We start from the raw sequence: 17,474 nt of genomic DNA on the forward strand, positions 1-17,474 counted from the left end.
TGCATGTCTCTTATTTTGTGATTTATAATGATGGTTGTTGTGTTTTACAACGCAAACACAGGAGCGTTGGACCAGAACAGGCTGTTGCTAGCTGGTTAGCATGTTACTTCATTAGATATTTCTAAAATAATACATAAATGTCGTAATGTCAAAGGTCTTATTTCTTCACATTCTGGTCAATTTTTGAATGTTTTCAACTAAATTTCTTACATGGCACCTTGAAAAACCAAATATATATATATAAGAAAATGTCGCTGTCGTCTTTCCCACACAAATAAACACGCTAACTACATCAACATCTTTATGACATCGAGCTGTGGCGTTCGCACTGCTTTTGTCCACAGGGGGCGCCAGAACAGAGAAAACAAACGTTCCTTGTAGCTGCTTTAAGTTTCATTATAGTCATTGTTGCAACAGATTTATAATCCAGTTTTTCACAAACTAGTTCAGTAACATAAAGAAACAAAATTATGTTTCCGCTTGTTCCCAAACAACAAGAGTGAACGATGCAGCGTTCAGGTAAATACGAAAAAACACAAACCGAGGTTCAAACAGGGTACAAATACATGGTGCAGTAAGAAGGATGATACACAGGAGTTAGAAAAATAAAAGTATTGAAAATAAAAAAGGCACCAGTAATTATAATGCAGGGAAATAAAACATAGACATGAGTACTTTTACTTTTTTACTTTATATATTTTTCTATGCTTAAGTATTTAAATATATTACAGTAAAAGGTCTCCATACTTTGTACCCCCTTCTTTTATTCATTTTTTATTTATTTTTAAATAACAAAAGGTGTATTTAAAGCTTGAATTATGTAAACTTAGATGCCATGAAGTGTTTGTTTGGGGCTACAGCGGCAGCAGTGTCTCCGCCGGGCCGCCAGGTGGCGCCGCTCGGGATCACCTCACACACACAGCTGCGTCAAGTCACACAGAATCAGAGAGGCGCACAGCGGAAATACAACAATCTGTCCTTCAAATTAAGACAAAAACGGGCACTCACTTGTTAAATATAATTAATAGGGCGTTTTAATAACAGACATCTGATGAAGGTTGTGTTGACGTCATCACGCGGAGAGTAATTAAAGCTGTAATTTCGTAATATACGCGTTTAATCAGACAGCGCGGCTTTTATTTTAGATTGACCAACCGGAAGTGCGGTGCCCGCTTCGCGCTGGCTTGACGCGGGTCCGCTCGGGCCCAGTCAAAACAAAGCGCTGTAGCATGTAGCGGTGTAGCGGGCCTGCTGCGGGTAGCTAGCTGTAAACATTCAGCCTTTATTCTCTCATAACTCGGTCGAAAAGTGAATCCACTGCCTGGTGTTTTCTACCTCGGCTTGGTTTAGTCGTGTCGTCCCCGCGGCGGGGTCGTGTCCTCGGCTGTGTGCGTGTGCGGGCTCGTCCCGCGGGTGTTTGTGTTGTGCGGGAAATGGAGACGGCTAATGTGTGTGTGCGGCTCGGCGGCCTGACGGCGGCGGCGGGGAGCGGCTGAAAACACGGAGACGAGAGCGCAGGAGACGAGCAGCGGAGAGGGCGTCGACGTTCACACGGAAGGCGGATTCAGCAGAGCTCCGGGTCGGTCGGCTGGCGGCATGGAGGAGTAGGCGTCCCCCGACTGGATCCACCGACCGACGGCTCGCTCTCACCATGGCCCCGGGCTCTCTCGTGGCGGCCTGCCGCAGCCTGGCCCTCTCCACCTGGCTGCTCTCCTTCTGCTTCGTGCACCTGCTGTGCCTGGACTTCACCGTGGCCGAGCGGGAGGAGTGGTACACCGCCTTCGTCAACATCACCTACGTGGACCCGGCCACCTCGGAGCTCCGCACCGAGAAGACGGAGTGCGGGCGCTACGGGGAGCACTCTCCGAAGCGGGACGCCAAGGGGGTGGTGGTCCTGCCCGCCGCCCCGCACGACCGCCACGCCTGCGACCCCAACACCCGGTTCGCTGTGCCCGCACAGGCCGGGGCCTGGGTCGCGCTCATAGCCCGGGGCAACTGCACCTACAAGGACAAGATCCGCCACGCAGCAGCGCACAACGCCTCGGCCGTGGTGATCTTCAACGTGGGCTCGGCCAATGCGAACGACACCATCACGATGCCCCATCCAGGTAACCGGTGCTTTATTATAGTGCGCAATATTACAGATGTCGGTCCGAACTGGGGCCGGGCGATATATACGATATGTATCGTATCGCGATACGAGGCTGTGTATCGTCTTAGATTGTGGATATCGTGATAAGTTTTGTCTGTTACTGGTTATAAAGTCTGTATTACAGGTAAATGATGCCATTTTCTAAACTTATGAGACTGATATGCTCATTTTAATACTTCACTTTAGTCATTATATCCTTATTGCTGATGATTATTGTTAAGATGCCAAAATATCAAGGTATATATTGCGATATGGGCTAAAAATATCATGATATTATTTTAAGGCCATACCACCCAGCCCAAGTCTAAACTGTGATAAAGAAAGCTAATAATATTATTTTCTATATCGTATATTATATATATGAACTGAAGGTACACAGCTGCAGATAAACACCATTTTCTGAACTTGCTTCACTGTTTTCACTCAAACATTCATCATGTGATGTCCTCAGTTTCTTCATCTGCCCCCAAATTATCACCACGTTATCAACATGGAGGTGTCTGTGATCATCATCGGCTAATCAGTCAAGTACTTTCCCGATTAATCGATCAGTTGTTTGGTCAATAAAATGACAGAAAATGGTGACACATTTAGATTTCCTCCACAGTGAGTCCAGTTGAAAACCGGGCCCGGGCTTTTATTAGATATTATAGAATATCGCGATATTTGCGATCATAAACAATATTTTTCCCAACAACAAACAGTCATGTGATTCTTCTCTGACTGTATTTTAATTTATAACAAGGTTATTTGTCACCTGGCGGACCATCTGGAGTTTAAAGAGAAGCGACCCAGTGACAGACCATCTGCATCTTTAACACTATTCGTTTATGTTTGTAATTCATTCTTCTCGCTTAAACTCTTATTTAATATTATTTAGTTATTTAAAAGTGTTGCTCTTTCCAGGTTTTTCGACTGTTAGTCAGACAGAACGAGACATTTGAAGATGTAACTCAGGAGTTTAAGGAAGTAAACTGTCATTTTTTATTATTTCTGACATCTTAAAGACTGATTGATTGATTGAATGATAAAAGAACTGGCAGATTGATCACTAATGAGAATAATACACAGCTGCAGCTGTAATATTTACATTCAGCAGAGCAAACTTAGTAATAATATAACACAAGAGAAGAGTAGATTTTGAAGCTGAAGCTGTAATGGATTTGATTTCACCTCCAGCTGCAACTGATAATCATTTGCATCATTACATAAAATGTAAATTCTCTGTAAATAGATTGAATTGAATGATTTTATCTCGAATATATTGAAACCTGACCGTCACACTGATGTGACGTCTGTTTTCACATCACGACAAGTTATAATTTTATTCTGTTGCTCAGACAGAAAATAATGATGGACATTTTTCAGTATTGTCAGACCTTTTTAAAGATGAACTATTAACGGATAAATGAAGATTAATCGATCATTAGAATAATGCAGAGTTGCAGAATAGTGCTGAGTCAAGTGAGCCAGCGGCCTGAACTGATCCCAGTCTGTCTGAACTGGTTATCAGACCAGTTCCCGGTGCCAGCAGACAAACTGCTGACTGCGGCTCTCCGTCCCTGCTGGACCAGTTTCCTGCTGTGCCGCTGTGTCGTAACAGCATCTGACTTTATCTGATCCAGTCACATGTTGGATGTGCTCCTGCTCGGTGACATCCAGGGGAGTCCCTGAGCGACCGTGTCCACATCCAGCGACATGAAACGCTCGGCTGAGTGGATTGTGTTTGTCAGCAGCTCCGATGAAGTGTTGAGTTACATAACAGAGTGAACTGAGCCGTAGTAGCTCCTCCAGCCTCGACTCCTTTTTATTCAGCGTGTCAGAGAGCGAACAGACTCACAGCTGCTTGTCTGTCAGCTGGAGACTCTGTCAGGATCTCCGGACATCCTCAGACTCAGAAACACTGTTTACTTTTAACTCAACTTTCTCAGGACGTTCTCAGTGTCGGGGTCGTCTTCTGACCCGAGCGTCCATGTGAACCTCCTGGGAGTCTCTCTGCAGACACGCTAAATCATTTCCCCCAGAAATAGACTGTGTGCTGCGTTCAGACCCAGATTTAGTTTCTCTGATGTTGATCAGAGCTGCAGCGGTTCATCATGAAGTTTTTAATCAGTTTGAGTCATTTTTTAGAAAAGTTAGTGAATGTTTTCTGATTCCAGCTTGTTAAAAGTGAATATTTCCTGGTTTCTTTCCTCCTCAATGACATTAAACTGAATTCTTGAGGTTGTGGATAAATCGTCCTACAAACCTACCCTTTTTTCACCATTTTCTGACATTTTAGAAGCCAAACAACTGACTGATTAATCAAGATAATAATAAACAATGACATTAATCATTTGTTTGCAGCCCGATTTTGCATAAAAAGTTATCGTCACTTTAACATTTTGAGAAATTCACTTACTCAGAATCAGAATCAGGTTTTCCTGCAAACAAAGGCTTCAACACACAAAGAATATTCTTTGATATTTTGGTCAATAACTGTCAAAATAAAGTAACAATCTAGACGTAGACCTGTGCAATAAAAATATGGAAAATATGTGCTGTTAGATTGTTTTATATTCTTGATGAATTGTCTAAAAGTCTAAAAACAGTCAAAAATGTTGAGTGTCATCTTTGTTTTAATCTGACAATCAGTCAAAAACCATAAAATATACAGTTTACTATCAATTATGAGGAAGAAAAGCAGTAAATCTTTACATGTGAGAAACAGAAACCAGCAAATATTTAGATTTTTTGCTTGAAAAATGACTAAAACGATCAGTGTTGAGTTTATAAAATGTCCCCGTCACAAGTTCAGAAGAACCAGATGATTAATCGAGCAGCTTTTGGACGGAGGAGAGTTTAAACGGGAGGCGAGGGAGCAGAATCAGTACCGGGAGCTTCACTGGTCCAGTCAGACCCGGCGGCTGTGAATGAGTGTTAATCCACAGTGTGTGTGGAATCAGCCGGGTTTATCATTCCTCACTTCATCCCACAGATTAGTTCAGAGCTGCTCACAACAACAAACCTCCACTCTGTTTTATAAATACTGACACGTAGGGTGTTTCACGTTTAACATGAGGCTGAGAGAGAGAGAGAGAGAGGTGTTCTGGGTAAATGATCCACCTCCAACACAGATTAATAAACATAAATACAAAGGTATAAAGGACTTTCCACGATACGGCATCCTCTGGCTTTTATTTTGAAAAGACAGCGTACTAGAGTTTGGGAGCCAGTGACAGACCGAATGTTGTAGGCTCTTCTGTTTGTTCCCAATTCATTCTTTGCACTAAACCTTTTATTTTTTATTATTTTAGTATAAAACCCTCCAGACCCCTGAGCACCCACTTTGTATTTCACTAAAGCGCCCGTGAGCGTCCGTCATTTCAGAACGATTACCAGTAAAGAAACATGAAGAAGAGGAAGCTCTCGCACCGAGTGGAGGGAAACATGGAAGTGTGTTTCTTCTTCCTGGGACCTTTTGTAGACTGAAGACTCCCTTTTGGTTTGTATCACTATTAAATCAGGAGATAAATGTGAGACATTACCGATCGGGAGCACAGCGAGAGAAAAACACAATCTTTTCTGGTCAATTTTGGTTAAAAATAGAAAGAAAAACACCTTAAATAAACATTTGAAGTGTTTCTTTTAGTTGAGGTTTGTGTGTCTGTTGATCTAACCAGGAATTAAGAACGAGCGACTGAAAGTGTTGAATGAGGAGTTTGGAGGAGGAAAAGCAGAAGCAGAAGGAAAAAGAAGAAGTAAAACGTGTTTGTGTCGTATTTTAGAAACAGCTCTCGCGCCTACGTATGTTAATCAGAGGTCAAAGGTCAGCGCGTGCAGCTGCTCTCTCTGAGGCTGCCGGTGAAAAATGCATCACACATAAACACCGTCTGTGTTTACGGAGACGTGTGAACGCGAGTCGCTGCAGCCCTGCAGGTGTGAGGAGGAAACATGTGTCGCTGCTTTGATTCAACAGTTTGAGGTTTTCCTTGTGACGGAGACGTCCTCACCGAACCTCAGCGGCGGAGGAAAACACTCCAGAAGGGCCGAGACGAAACTATTGATTTTCATATTTGATATTTATCATGAAAACAGTTTTATCAGCAGCAGTCGAGTGTTTGATTTGATGTGAATGGATCTCAAAGTCTTCAGGATCTGGATCAGATTGACATCATTAAGCTCATCTCACTGAGAGATGCAGGATTTAATAAACGACACCAGACTCCAGTGTTGGATCAGTTCCCTCGCGGCCGACACTGAACTCTCATCAACCCCCTCAAACGCAGCCAACAACAGAATCGATTAGTCTCTGCCTAAAAATACACCCCAGGGATCAATATCTCCCTCACACACGCCTGATGTTCGGTAGCTGTGAGGAACCGTCGCTCAAATTACGCACCGCCGAGCCTTTAATGTTGATGTAAAATCATAGAAGTGCCAGGTAGCAGCATTGTCCTGAACACCTGAAACAGCTGGGGACGTAAAAAAACAACCAAAAGAACATAAGATGATCACATCACTTGATGATGATCACATTGACTTTGATCACAACAGACGAGCTGTATGGAGCCCATACAGCTCGTCTGATGTGATCAAAGTCTCCTGAAGATGTCAGACTGATCTGAAAAGACGATATTTACACCCTCGACGAGCGGTCGAGCTCGTGAACCCACTTCAGACGGGGTCACAAAATCCTTAATACGATGTTTAAATAACATTTTTTCCAAATCAGTTTGGGACCTCCGGACTTCTGGAGACTTGGGCGAGCTGTATGGAGCCATTTAATGTTACGTTTGGATGTTTTTTACATTTTAAATCAAGTCTCCAGCTTCTTCAGTTGTTTAGCAGAATGCTGCAACTTCTTCATCTCTGATATAAATGAAAGACAAGAGAAGATAAATGTTTATTTCTGCTGTGTGATGGTGCAACTATAATAACTCTGTAGTATCTGAACAGTGATCATGGAGCCACTTATATAATCTGGACTCGGGCTGAGCGACACGTCACCACCATGTCGGGGTTTACTGTTTATTTTTAGAGAGGCCGTCTCTGGTGGGTGGGCGAGGAGCTGGTCGTCATAGTGATCGGGGGGGGCGGGGTTGATGAGCAGAAGTTTTCATTGGATCAATAATCAGCCTACAGAAGCTGAATACCATCTGTATTTATTACATTACTCAAAGATTATCTCACAGAAACACAGGTTTCACTTCACAATCAGGAAAATGAAGATGTTTCCAGATGTTTGTGGGAATGTGAGGATGTGCTGGTTTGTTTGTTGTTTGTTGTTTGTGGTCTCTGACAGTAAACGTTCAGTGTTGTTCAGTTGTTCAGGCAATAAATACAAGTAAACGACACAGTTTAAATATCAGGGCTCTTTTCCGTCCTCTCCAGGTACAGGCGAGGTCGTCGCCATCATGATCCCGGAGCCGAAAGGCCGCGAGGTGGCGTCGCTGCTGGAGCGCAACGTGACGGTCACCATGACGATCACCATCGGGACCAGGAACCTGCAGAAATACGTCAGCCGGACGTCGGTGGTGTTCGTGTCCATCTCCTTCATCGTGCTGATGATCATCTCGCTCGCCTGGCTCGTCTTCTACTACATCCAGAGGTTCAGATACGCCAACGCACGGGACAGGAACCAGGTACGCAAACAAACAAACAAACAAACAATCGTCTTCCTTCTTTTCGCTGCAGAAAGCGAAGAATTAACACTGTTCACTCTGATATGATTTCATTTTATACAACTGATCAATTAATCGAGACAATGATCTCCGCCTCCCTCTCCTCTCTCTCTCCATCCCACAGCGTCGTCTCGGCGACGCGGCGAAGAAAGCCATCAGCAAGCTGCAAGTCCGCACCATCAGGAAGGGCGACCAGGAGACGGAGGCCGACTTCGACAACTGTGCCGTCTGCATCGAGGGCTACAAGGCCAACGACGTGGTCCGCATCCTGCCCTGCAGGTAAACACTCGCATACAGACAGAAACTAAATCTGGGTTTTGACTGAAGGATCAGGGATTTGATTGAGTATCTGTAGGATCTTGTGTAAGTGGCCCCTCATGGTTCAGGGACCTCAGAGGTTCAGTTGGCAGCATGAAACCTCACCTCTGATCTGTCAGTCGTGTCTTTTGTCTGAGTTTTGCACTTTGTCTGTGACCGACAGTCTGTGTTTATAGTGTTTGAAGAAAGTGCAGTTTCAAACAGCTTCCTTAAAAAGTCCTCAAAATTATGAGGAAGATGTTAAAAATAACAAAGTGTCGGTTTAGCAGTAAACTTTTTAAAACCTTTTTTTGAGACGTCGTCACATTTTAAAAAAATGGAAGAAAAACCAGGAGACTTTGTTCTCGTGTCTTTGACTCCTCAACAGGCTTCAAAACATAAAACTTAAGTATTTGATTACATTTATGATCCTGTTTGTGAACAGAGGGACTTTGTGTACTTGTTGTCGTCTTCTTTGTTTGCATGTGATCACACGTTGACGCTGTGATGATGGAAGCAGCTCTCTGTTTACAGGAGTTCAGCTCAGGACAAACTGTTTCTCCTGACGAGAAGGAAAATCTCTCAGGGTTAAGTGGAAAGAAGAAGGTTGTGACTACAATGACTTTTTGTTTTTCCTGAAGTCGGCGGTCGTTACGCACCAGATTACAAAATGAGTTCCATGAGATAAAAAATAAAAAGGGTGTTTACTCAGATTCTTTGTGGCCTTGTGCAACAACACAAACTGAAAGCAGATGTGGACGTGTTTCTCCTGCAGCAGTTTCCTAACGTGTGAATGCAGAATAACAGATTTCTTCTGTGCTTTCTCTCTTTGCAGACATTTGTTCCATAAGAGCTGCGTCGATCCGTGGCTGCTGGATCATCGCACGTGTCCCATGTGCAAGATGAACATCCTCAAAGCTCTCGGCATCGCTGTGAGTCTCACTGGAAACATGGGAGGCTGTTTTTAACTTGTGTTTGTCAGGAAGGTGGAGCAGCACGGCGCGATATGAAGCCTTGAGCATTATTATTACATATTAAGGGTTGAATATTCTGCTCAAAGAGTTTACATACTTTAAAAAACACTTTCAGACTGTCTGCAGCTCCTGACTGCAAACTATAAGTATAATGTCAGAGTGTAGAAGCTGTCCCACCCACATGAAAGTAGCCCAATTTCAATCAATCAGTCTTTATTTGTTCAGCGCCAACTCACAACACAAGTCATCTCATCACACTTTCCAACTTGAGCAGCTCTGAACCAAACTCCTTGACTGATTTATTTATTTACAGAGACCCAATATTTCCCCTCTGAGCAAACACTTGGCGACAGTGGCGAGAAAAAAACTGCCTTTAACAGGAAGAAACCTCGAGCAGAACCGGTTAAAATGAGCTTTCAATTTTGATTATTGAAATTAAAGCAGGACCTTTTTCCACAAAGATGATCAGCTGACTGAAAAAGAAAATGGACCTTAATGCTTGTCAGAGTTTATATAGAATATTATTTGAACTTGTCGAACACAAACCTGCAAAAAGTCAAGCTGTTGTTGTAAAATACCTCTGTCCTGTGAAAGAAGAGTTTGACAATATGAATGACGTTCGTCGGGACATAAAACCAACGATCTGTTGATGTTTACTGATCCAGATGTGACAGTGACAAAGAAAGAACCGTCGGTGCTGAAGAGATATTTAAATTGAGAATCGTGAGACCTCATCATGAAAGTTTCTGGTAACTTTAGAGCAAAAATCTTCAGTTGTAATAAACTGAAAGGACATTTGGTTGTAACACTTTTCATCAAGACTCCTGAATTCTGACATTTTATTGTAAAATAGTCACATTGATTTATTAACGATGTTGTTATAATGTCTTCTGACTCGTCTTCTTCTTCTCTTGTCTGCAGCTGAACGCAGATTGCCTGGACGACCTCCCGCTGGACTACGACCTGGCCCTGGGCGGCGTGGGCGGGGTCGGTGGGGTGGGTGTGGGCGGAGTCGGGGCTCTGGCGCTGGAGGCCGTGGTGTCGGGGGCGTCCAGCGACGGCACGCTGAGCGAGGGCAGCTCCTCGGTGGTGCTGGACCCCGGCGTGAGACGGGTGGGACTCCCGCAGGACTACCAGGACCCCGACACCCTGAGAGACAGCCCTGTGACGGCCACCACCGACACACACACAGGTAACACACACACACACACACACACACACACACACACACACACACAGTCGGAGTTGCTCTGTGAACAGTGAGTGTTGGTGTTACACTGACACCTGGTGGTGATCCGGTCACACAACACTTCATCAAAAGTCACAACAAAAAAACATTTTTCCTCTTTTATGGGAATCGTGTTTTTCAGAGATCCTTTATTGATTTGTTTGGGGAGAGGGTTCACTCTGGACGGGTTTGAGAAACCGAATTTGTTACAGTTCTGGTTCTTGACTCCGGTGCCGACTCGTTTAGTAAAGTCAATTAAATGGGGCTCAAAGCGACTGAAGTCTTGTTTGGGTCGAGTCTTTCAACAGAACCCTGTCTTCTCTCTTCCAGGTGAGCTGCAGCCAATGGCGAGCAGCGCCTCGGTGGCGTCCTTGGTCATCACCGTGGAAACGGGTCTCTCAGACGAGGAGGGGTCCATGGAGCAGTCTCAGCTGGGGGACAAGTCCTGAGAGGAGCCCAACAGAACCGAACCAGAACCCCGGGCCAAAACAGACTCAGATCAGGTTCAGATTATAACAGACTGACCCAGTACCTGGTTCTGGTCTTACCTGGGCTTTTCCTCTTTGGACGTGTGTGTTGGTTCTAATCTGGACCTGGTTTGGCTTCGTTTTTTGTCTCCTCTTGGACCGGTTGGACCCAGGACCGGACCTGGGCTAACACGGGTGTCTTCCAGTGTGTCTCACCTGTGGCTCTCCTCGGTCTGACCAGGTGGTTCTGAGGATGTAACTGCCTACCTGTTGTTCATGCTGTTTTAGACGTAGACGACCCGACTTCTTTTTGGTCTCCTCAGCTGTCTTTGCTCCGGAAGCGACGGAGAGACGTCCTTCATTTCAAATATTGTGGATCTTTTCTGGACGTCCGTCTCCTGAGATGATGGACTGAAACTCACCTCGTGTCAAACAGGGTCGACCTCGAGGACGTCGGCTGCCAAAAGAGGATTCAGACTCATCTTCATCAGCAAATCCGGAGGAATCACGACGAACGCTTCAGCGAGCGGCTGGTGTGTTTTTAGAGCGTGTCCAGTCCAGGAATCGAGATTTACCTGCGTATTTCTACCTGTTCTACTTCTCGTCTCGGGACGTTTGTGGAATATTCTGTTACCCGGTCTTCAGGTGGAGCGGCACAACATCTGAACAGAACCTGACGGGCCGCTGATCCTGGAAGGATTCCATCTGGTTACTTTAACTCTTTTTTTTTTTTTGCCTGCCGGGCGCCGTTTTTCTGACATGTGTGACGTCTGCGGTGACTGACTTTTGTTTTTTGGAAAGGAAGACTTTTATTTTGAAAGGACACACAAGCTACAGAGGATCCGGTTAGTTTATTTTGGCAGTATTACAGCTACAGTTTGACTGCAGTATTGAACAGCGACGACAGTGTTTTGTTTTTTCTCTTTTTGCCTGTCTGTATAAATCGAGGCTCCTTTATCTTTAAAATACTCCGACAGTATTTGGTTTGGACGCTTTGTTTCCACACAGGGTTCCTATGTGCGTCTGGATCACTGGTGTCTCCTGACTGTTTGCAGGACTGTACAGAATATAAATTAATAGAGAGCTCGACATAATGTAGAAATCACTACAACCAATAATGCAGATTTTGAAGTAAACTCGTAACAAACCTTCGCTGCACCTCCATCTTTTTACTCCTCTTTCAGTAGTTTCTCTCTTTACGTGACGCTGAGCAGACACTGCATGTTTTTATCCATCTCGTGCATTTAAATCGGCCAGAAGCTCAAACATTTACGATCACAGTCGACCTAACAGCAAATTATCTCCCCGTGGAATCGTTTTTTTTGTTTTTTGTGTCCGTTTGCCATTAAAATAGATGAATAATCTGAATCTTGTCATCAATAAATGTACCAAAGTAAAAAAGAAACCTGAAATTATACTTAATTTATTATTCTGAAAACAAGATTTTAATTTTTAATGCAAAATATCAGTTATCGATCTCCTTGGTTACTAATAATCGGTGTCGTATCGGCTCTGAAAAAACATCCCGATCGACACGTCTGCGTCCTCAGCATTATCCAGGTCTGCATCCAAAATTGGCAAAAAATTACAAACTAGAATAGCACTCAGTAGAGCGCATACCTCCACCAAGGCCAACAACAGATTGATTCGTTAAGTCTGTTTTTTTGTGATATTTCACGTTTTTTTCCCCGAAGTTTGTATCGAAAAGAAAACATGACATGAGCTTATTTTTAATATTACTTGCGTAGTGTTTTACAGCGGCCATTTTGGGACATCGGACTGTGGAGACAACCGATCACAAGGTCTGACAGCCGGCTCGTTAAACATTCAGGTGATTAATCAGTGAAACGATCTAAAACGGGTCGAGATGACCGAGAACATGGTGTTTCAGAGCGTTCAGTGTCTGCTCAGCTGAAGCTGGAGGTCGGACTCCTCCTCAGTCTTCCATCTTGTTCAGTCTGCATTAACACCATGTAGGAACCCTGTCTACGTCCATAGTGTTGCCTTGTTGTTGTTTTATGTCCGTCCATGCGTCCGTCTGCCTGATGACCACACGTGTCCGTCACCGTGGCCTCGCGCTGCCTTGTTACAAACATTGACCTTTAACTCTGACAATCAAGGATCAGATCTTTCACTCGCTGGTTCTCCGAACTTCAGCGTTATTCACCCCTGCATGTGTGAACACTACAGGCTGTTAGCTGCCATCACCACCTCCACGGTTTGAACTGAAACTGAGCCGAGAGACGAGAAGTTACAGTCGTAGAATCCCGTTAAGATCCGAGTCCAGTGACGAGTCCCTCCCGGCTGCAGCTCAGAGCCGAGCGTGTAAATATAAAAGCGTGTCCACAGACTCACGACGCCGAGAGGCTTTGCTGACCGGCGTGCAGACTGCGTGGGGCTAAGGTCGCGTCGCCAGGCGCCCGTGAAGCTTCCTGAAAACTAAGAGAGATAAAGATTGTCGTCTATTTTGATACCAGAGGAGACGTTTATTTTTGTAATGAAGACACCCAGCAGCAAAGACTGACCCCCCCCCCTCCCTTCACCTGCTGATTCTCAATGTGATTGAGTATTGATCGGGCAGATTAACTGTTGATTATTTGTGTGATTGTACAGACGTTCAGAACACCTTGATGATCTGAAGCTAAACTAACGTTTGTCAGTGAACGTTCAGCGTTCGATCGATGCGGCTTGTTGAAAACCGACCTGAGAGAAGTGAAGCTCGGTGACGGCTGGAGGACCGACGCTGCTCTGGTTCAAACCTTCACTCCAACAGCAGAGCGGCAACGATTAGTCGATTAATCGATTAGTCGATCAAAAGAAAATTAATCGGCAACTGTTTTATAATCGATTCAAACATTTTTTCAGCTGTTAAAGTTTTTTTTATCGGCTTTTGTTTGTTTCACCTTCAAATTGAAAATCAACATAAAAGCAGGAAGATGGAAACATTTAATCTTTAGAGAATAATTAGTTGATTAATCGATTAATCGATTGAAAGAAAATTATTTTGATGGATTTTATTCTTTGGGTTTTGGACAAAAGAATTGTTCTGAAGACGTCACTTTGTGTTTCCATCCAAATGTAGCAGATACTTGAACAACATGTCAAGAAAAACTGGCAAAAGAAAATGAGATTGAACGTAGCTGGTGACGTTAAACCATCGCAGATATGATTAATTCACTTTCTTTTATTGATGCATAAACTTTCCAGCCAAGCGTAAAAATTGTAATTTCGAATATCCATGTTTTTTGTTTAAATTAAAAACACAGGAGGACGTAAACACTTAATGTTGAAGAGGTCCTCTGTGAAAAAAAAGAACAAGTTCAGACTTTTTTTCTGTCTTGATTTTTTTTGAGTTCAAAGTCAAAATTTTGCGGAAAAAAGTCAGAACTCAATTTTTGTTTTTAACATTTTTTAAAAATTATTTTTATGTTTATTTTTTTTTTTTTAATGATGCTCAAATTGACAGTGCACATAACAACAGGAAGATGGAAACACTTTGCAATGTGTCGATTTTTTTTAAGCGAAATTGCCAAAATCGTCTGTTCGAGCTTCTTAAATGTGAAGATTTGATGCTTTTCTTTGTCGTTTCTGACATTTTTCAGACTAAAAGATTAATCAATTAATCATGAAAATGAAACGTTTCATGACATTTGACTTCCGAAACTGAATTAAAGACACTAAACCATAAATTAACAACAAGACCTTTGAACGGTTTTGCATTCACGTAGCTTTAAAAAGAAAAGTTTCCACGACCTGCAGACTCGATTTAAGCAAATCCAACAACTTCCCTCCAAAATAAATAAAACCCGTCAGAGACGCGATGAAGCCGCAGCGCTGGCGTTGGTGTTTCCAGTCCTACCAGTGACTTCACTTCCTCTCAGACACCAGAAAGACTTTCTTCAGTTGCTTCCTGACTTTCCTCTCCTCACAGTTCACTCTCAGTTCAGTCAGTTACCAAGTAAATATACGACGAACACTAGTTAATTTAAACTGCTGGGTCGTGAGAGTAAATGTGCTGTAATATATGAATGATGACGATGGATTTGTACGCCTTGTCTTGGCCAATTTTCAGTGAATAATGTTTTAATTAAAGTCACTTCTTTGTGTTATAAGCTTTATTTTCAAGGGATTTAATTGAGTATGGTGTTATTTTCATGTTTGCACTGTTTCATCCTCTCACTTTGTTTATGTGACTGCAATTCTGCCGCCGACGCAGCTGAACTGAACCCGACCCTCGTCTGAACCCGTTTCTCTTGTTCTGCTGGTTGAGACCGAGGCTGCGGTGGCATGTTGGTCCCTCGTTAGTGTCGTTAGTAACTAGTTTGTTAATTAGTGAAGCAACGAGGATCGAAAGTTGAATTTAAAGTCAGATTTGTGATCTCAGAAATGTTTTCTTCAGTTTCAGTTCAGTGCGTCTGCTTGTGTTTAGATGAAATTTAACATTTAAGAACGTCGACGTCTTTGTTGCAGCTTTGTTTTTAAAACTTAAAGGAACTATTTCTTAACGATACCACATTAATACAGAGGCCGGTGATGAACGTTTGTGAAGACGAGTTAAGTATTCGTGCTCTTCCTTCAAACTTTAAAGGTGCAGTCACAGAGCCAGTCGTGATCCAGCTCCTGTGCAACACCAACACTCCCCTGTTGCCCTGAGCTCCCAGTCTGAACCGCTAGCTACAGTTAGCGGCTACTGTGGTGAAATGAATTCTTACATACTGCATCTTTAAGGTGTTGTTAACGGACGGTAACTCATTAGAAATCTTTAGCGTTCAGGGTTGTGTAAAGTATCGTCACCACTTGTTTAAAATGTTAAATATCCGCCTGTGATAGTTTCCAAAGAGCTGAAGCTATAAAACAGAAAACAGACTTTTATCAGATATTCAGTTCACTCAGAAATGTAAATCCAGTCATCATCTCCTCCCTCCATGCTGATGAAAGTCAGGTGAAGTTTCCACACAACATTTCTGGAGCTTCACAGTAAAACAGAGTTGCAGCGTTCTGCTAAACATCTGAAGTAGCTGGAGACAAAACGTAAAATATCTCCATGCAGCTCGTCTCCATTATGGGTTTCATAAACTATTCTGAAAATACGTCATTTATTTTTACCCTCAACGCTCGAGCTCGTGCACCCTCCTCAGACGGGATGAGTGCTAACACTTTTAGCGTAGCTGCTAAAGTGATATCGGGGCTGGATTATGTCGGACGAGCTGTATGGAGCCTCTTAATTTTTTATTTTATTTTTAAAAAAATGTTTGTTTTTATTTGTTGTTTTTTACATCCCCGGCTATTTCAACTACTACAGCTGGTATCAATGATAGTTTTGTTGTACTGGTTTTATTTTGAAGCTTTAAATTCTGGTATCGTGACAAAGTTATTAGCAGAACATCTCATGTTCTCTTTACAGGCCAGTGTTTATTTTGTGCCGACGCTATAAATGTGATGACGCTTCGTAGGACAGAACTGGACTTCTCTGAAAATTAAATTTATCAAAGAAAGTAAAAGAAGAACTTATCATTATTATGTTAATTATTATTATTAGGTCTTTTTAGATGTCCTCGGTAAGCTAATGTGGGACCCTCGTGTCACTGCCAGTAATGACGTCTGATTGGTTCTTTCCAGTGCTCTTCTCCCTGGATGCTGTGTTTTGATTGGTTGCTCCGCCTCTTTTGTTAATGCACTTTAATTCTGTTTCTCTGGAAGGTTCTGGACGAGTCTTTTGTTGCTTTACTTCTTTTTTCTCGCATTGATTTTTGTTGTTTTCTACATTTTTCTCTCTACTACGTTGGAAATGTTCGATTGTTTTTTTGAGATGTAAAAAAAAAAGATGTGGAAAATGTTTGCTGGTCCATATTAAACTACAAACCACATGTGTTTGTAGACCGACTGCCATATATTTTGCCATATATTGTGATTTTTGTTGTAGTTTCTGATCTCTCTCCTGAAGCAGGTGAATCCTCAGCCACGTAATCTCACTGGGATGATACATTTTAATCCCATCACAGCCTGTTTGTAGGTGGATTTAAATGCATTTCAGTAACTGTGGGAGGATTTAATCACTGCTGAGAGAAAGTTAACGAAGAGTGAAACAATAAGTTCAGATCCTTCCAGAGAGACGACGACAGTTGAGACGATCTGATGTGTTTGTAGCGATGTTAACCCCTCTGCTACCGTAACAACAGGGTGTGAAACGGTGTCGTGTGTGTTTCTACAATATTAATTGTTTTACAGAGCGTCTGTTTGTGTGGTTGTCCTGTGCACGCAAACACAAAAATACCTACATACACACGTGTAAATACAATGTTGTTTCTGTGTTTCAGTTGTTGCACGTGTTCTGATTCAGGACAGAATTTAAATAAAATTTTATTGCAAGTTTTTGTTTTTACTGTAGCCTGGTGGTGTCTTATCTTTAAAGAGGAGATGAGGGGGAATGTTGGATTTTGTTTGTTTTCCCAATTTAATTAACGATATTAATAGTCTGCATTTTTATGTTCATACTTTCTTCCAGATTCTCAGAAAGAGAAAAGGAAAAAAAGACAACGTTTTGAGAAAAACAGCCAAAATTTTCAAGGAAAAACTCCAAAATGAAAAGAGAGAAAAAAATCTGAATTTTAAGGAAAGGTCAACATATTTAGAAAAAAAGTTAAAAGTTTTAATTGAAAAAAGTCTTCTTTTTTTTTTAAAAAAATGTCCAAC

General features: G+C 42.6%; 1 protein-coding gene across 1 annotated transcript; it reads left to right on the top strand.

Moving 5' to 3' along the window:
• Positions 1–1,456: 1,456 nt before the first annotated feature.
• On the top strand, positions 1,457–17,150 carry LOC141003396 (RING finger protein 150-like). Its single transcript, XM_073474724.1, has 6 exons — positions 1,457–2,108; positions 7,526–7,776; positions 7,940–8,094; positions 8,948–9,044; positions 10,008–10,278; positions 10,645–17,150. Exons 1-6 carry the CDS (start codon positions 1,652–1,654, stop codon positions 10,761–10,763), a joined length of 1,350 nt encoding a protein of 449 aa, XP_073330825.1. The 5' UTR covers positions 1,457–1,651; the 3' UTR covers positions 10,764–17,150.
• The last annotated feature ends 324 nt before the right edge of the window (positions 17,151–17,474 follow it).

The sequence above is a fragment of the Pagrus major genome, chromosome 10, assembly GCF_040436345.1.
Source record: "Pagrus major chromosome 10, Pma_NU_1.0".
NCBI classification, from domain to species: Eukaryota; Metazoa; Chordata; class Actinopteri; order Spariformes; family Sparidae; genus Pagrus; species Pagrus major.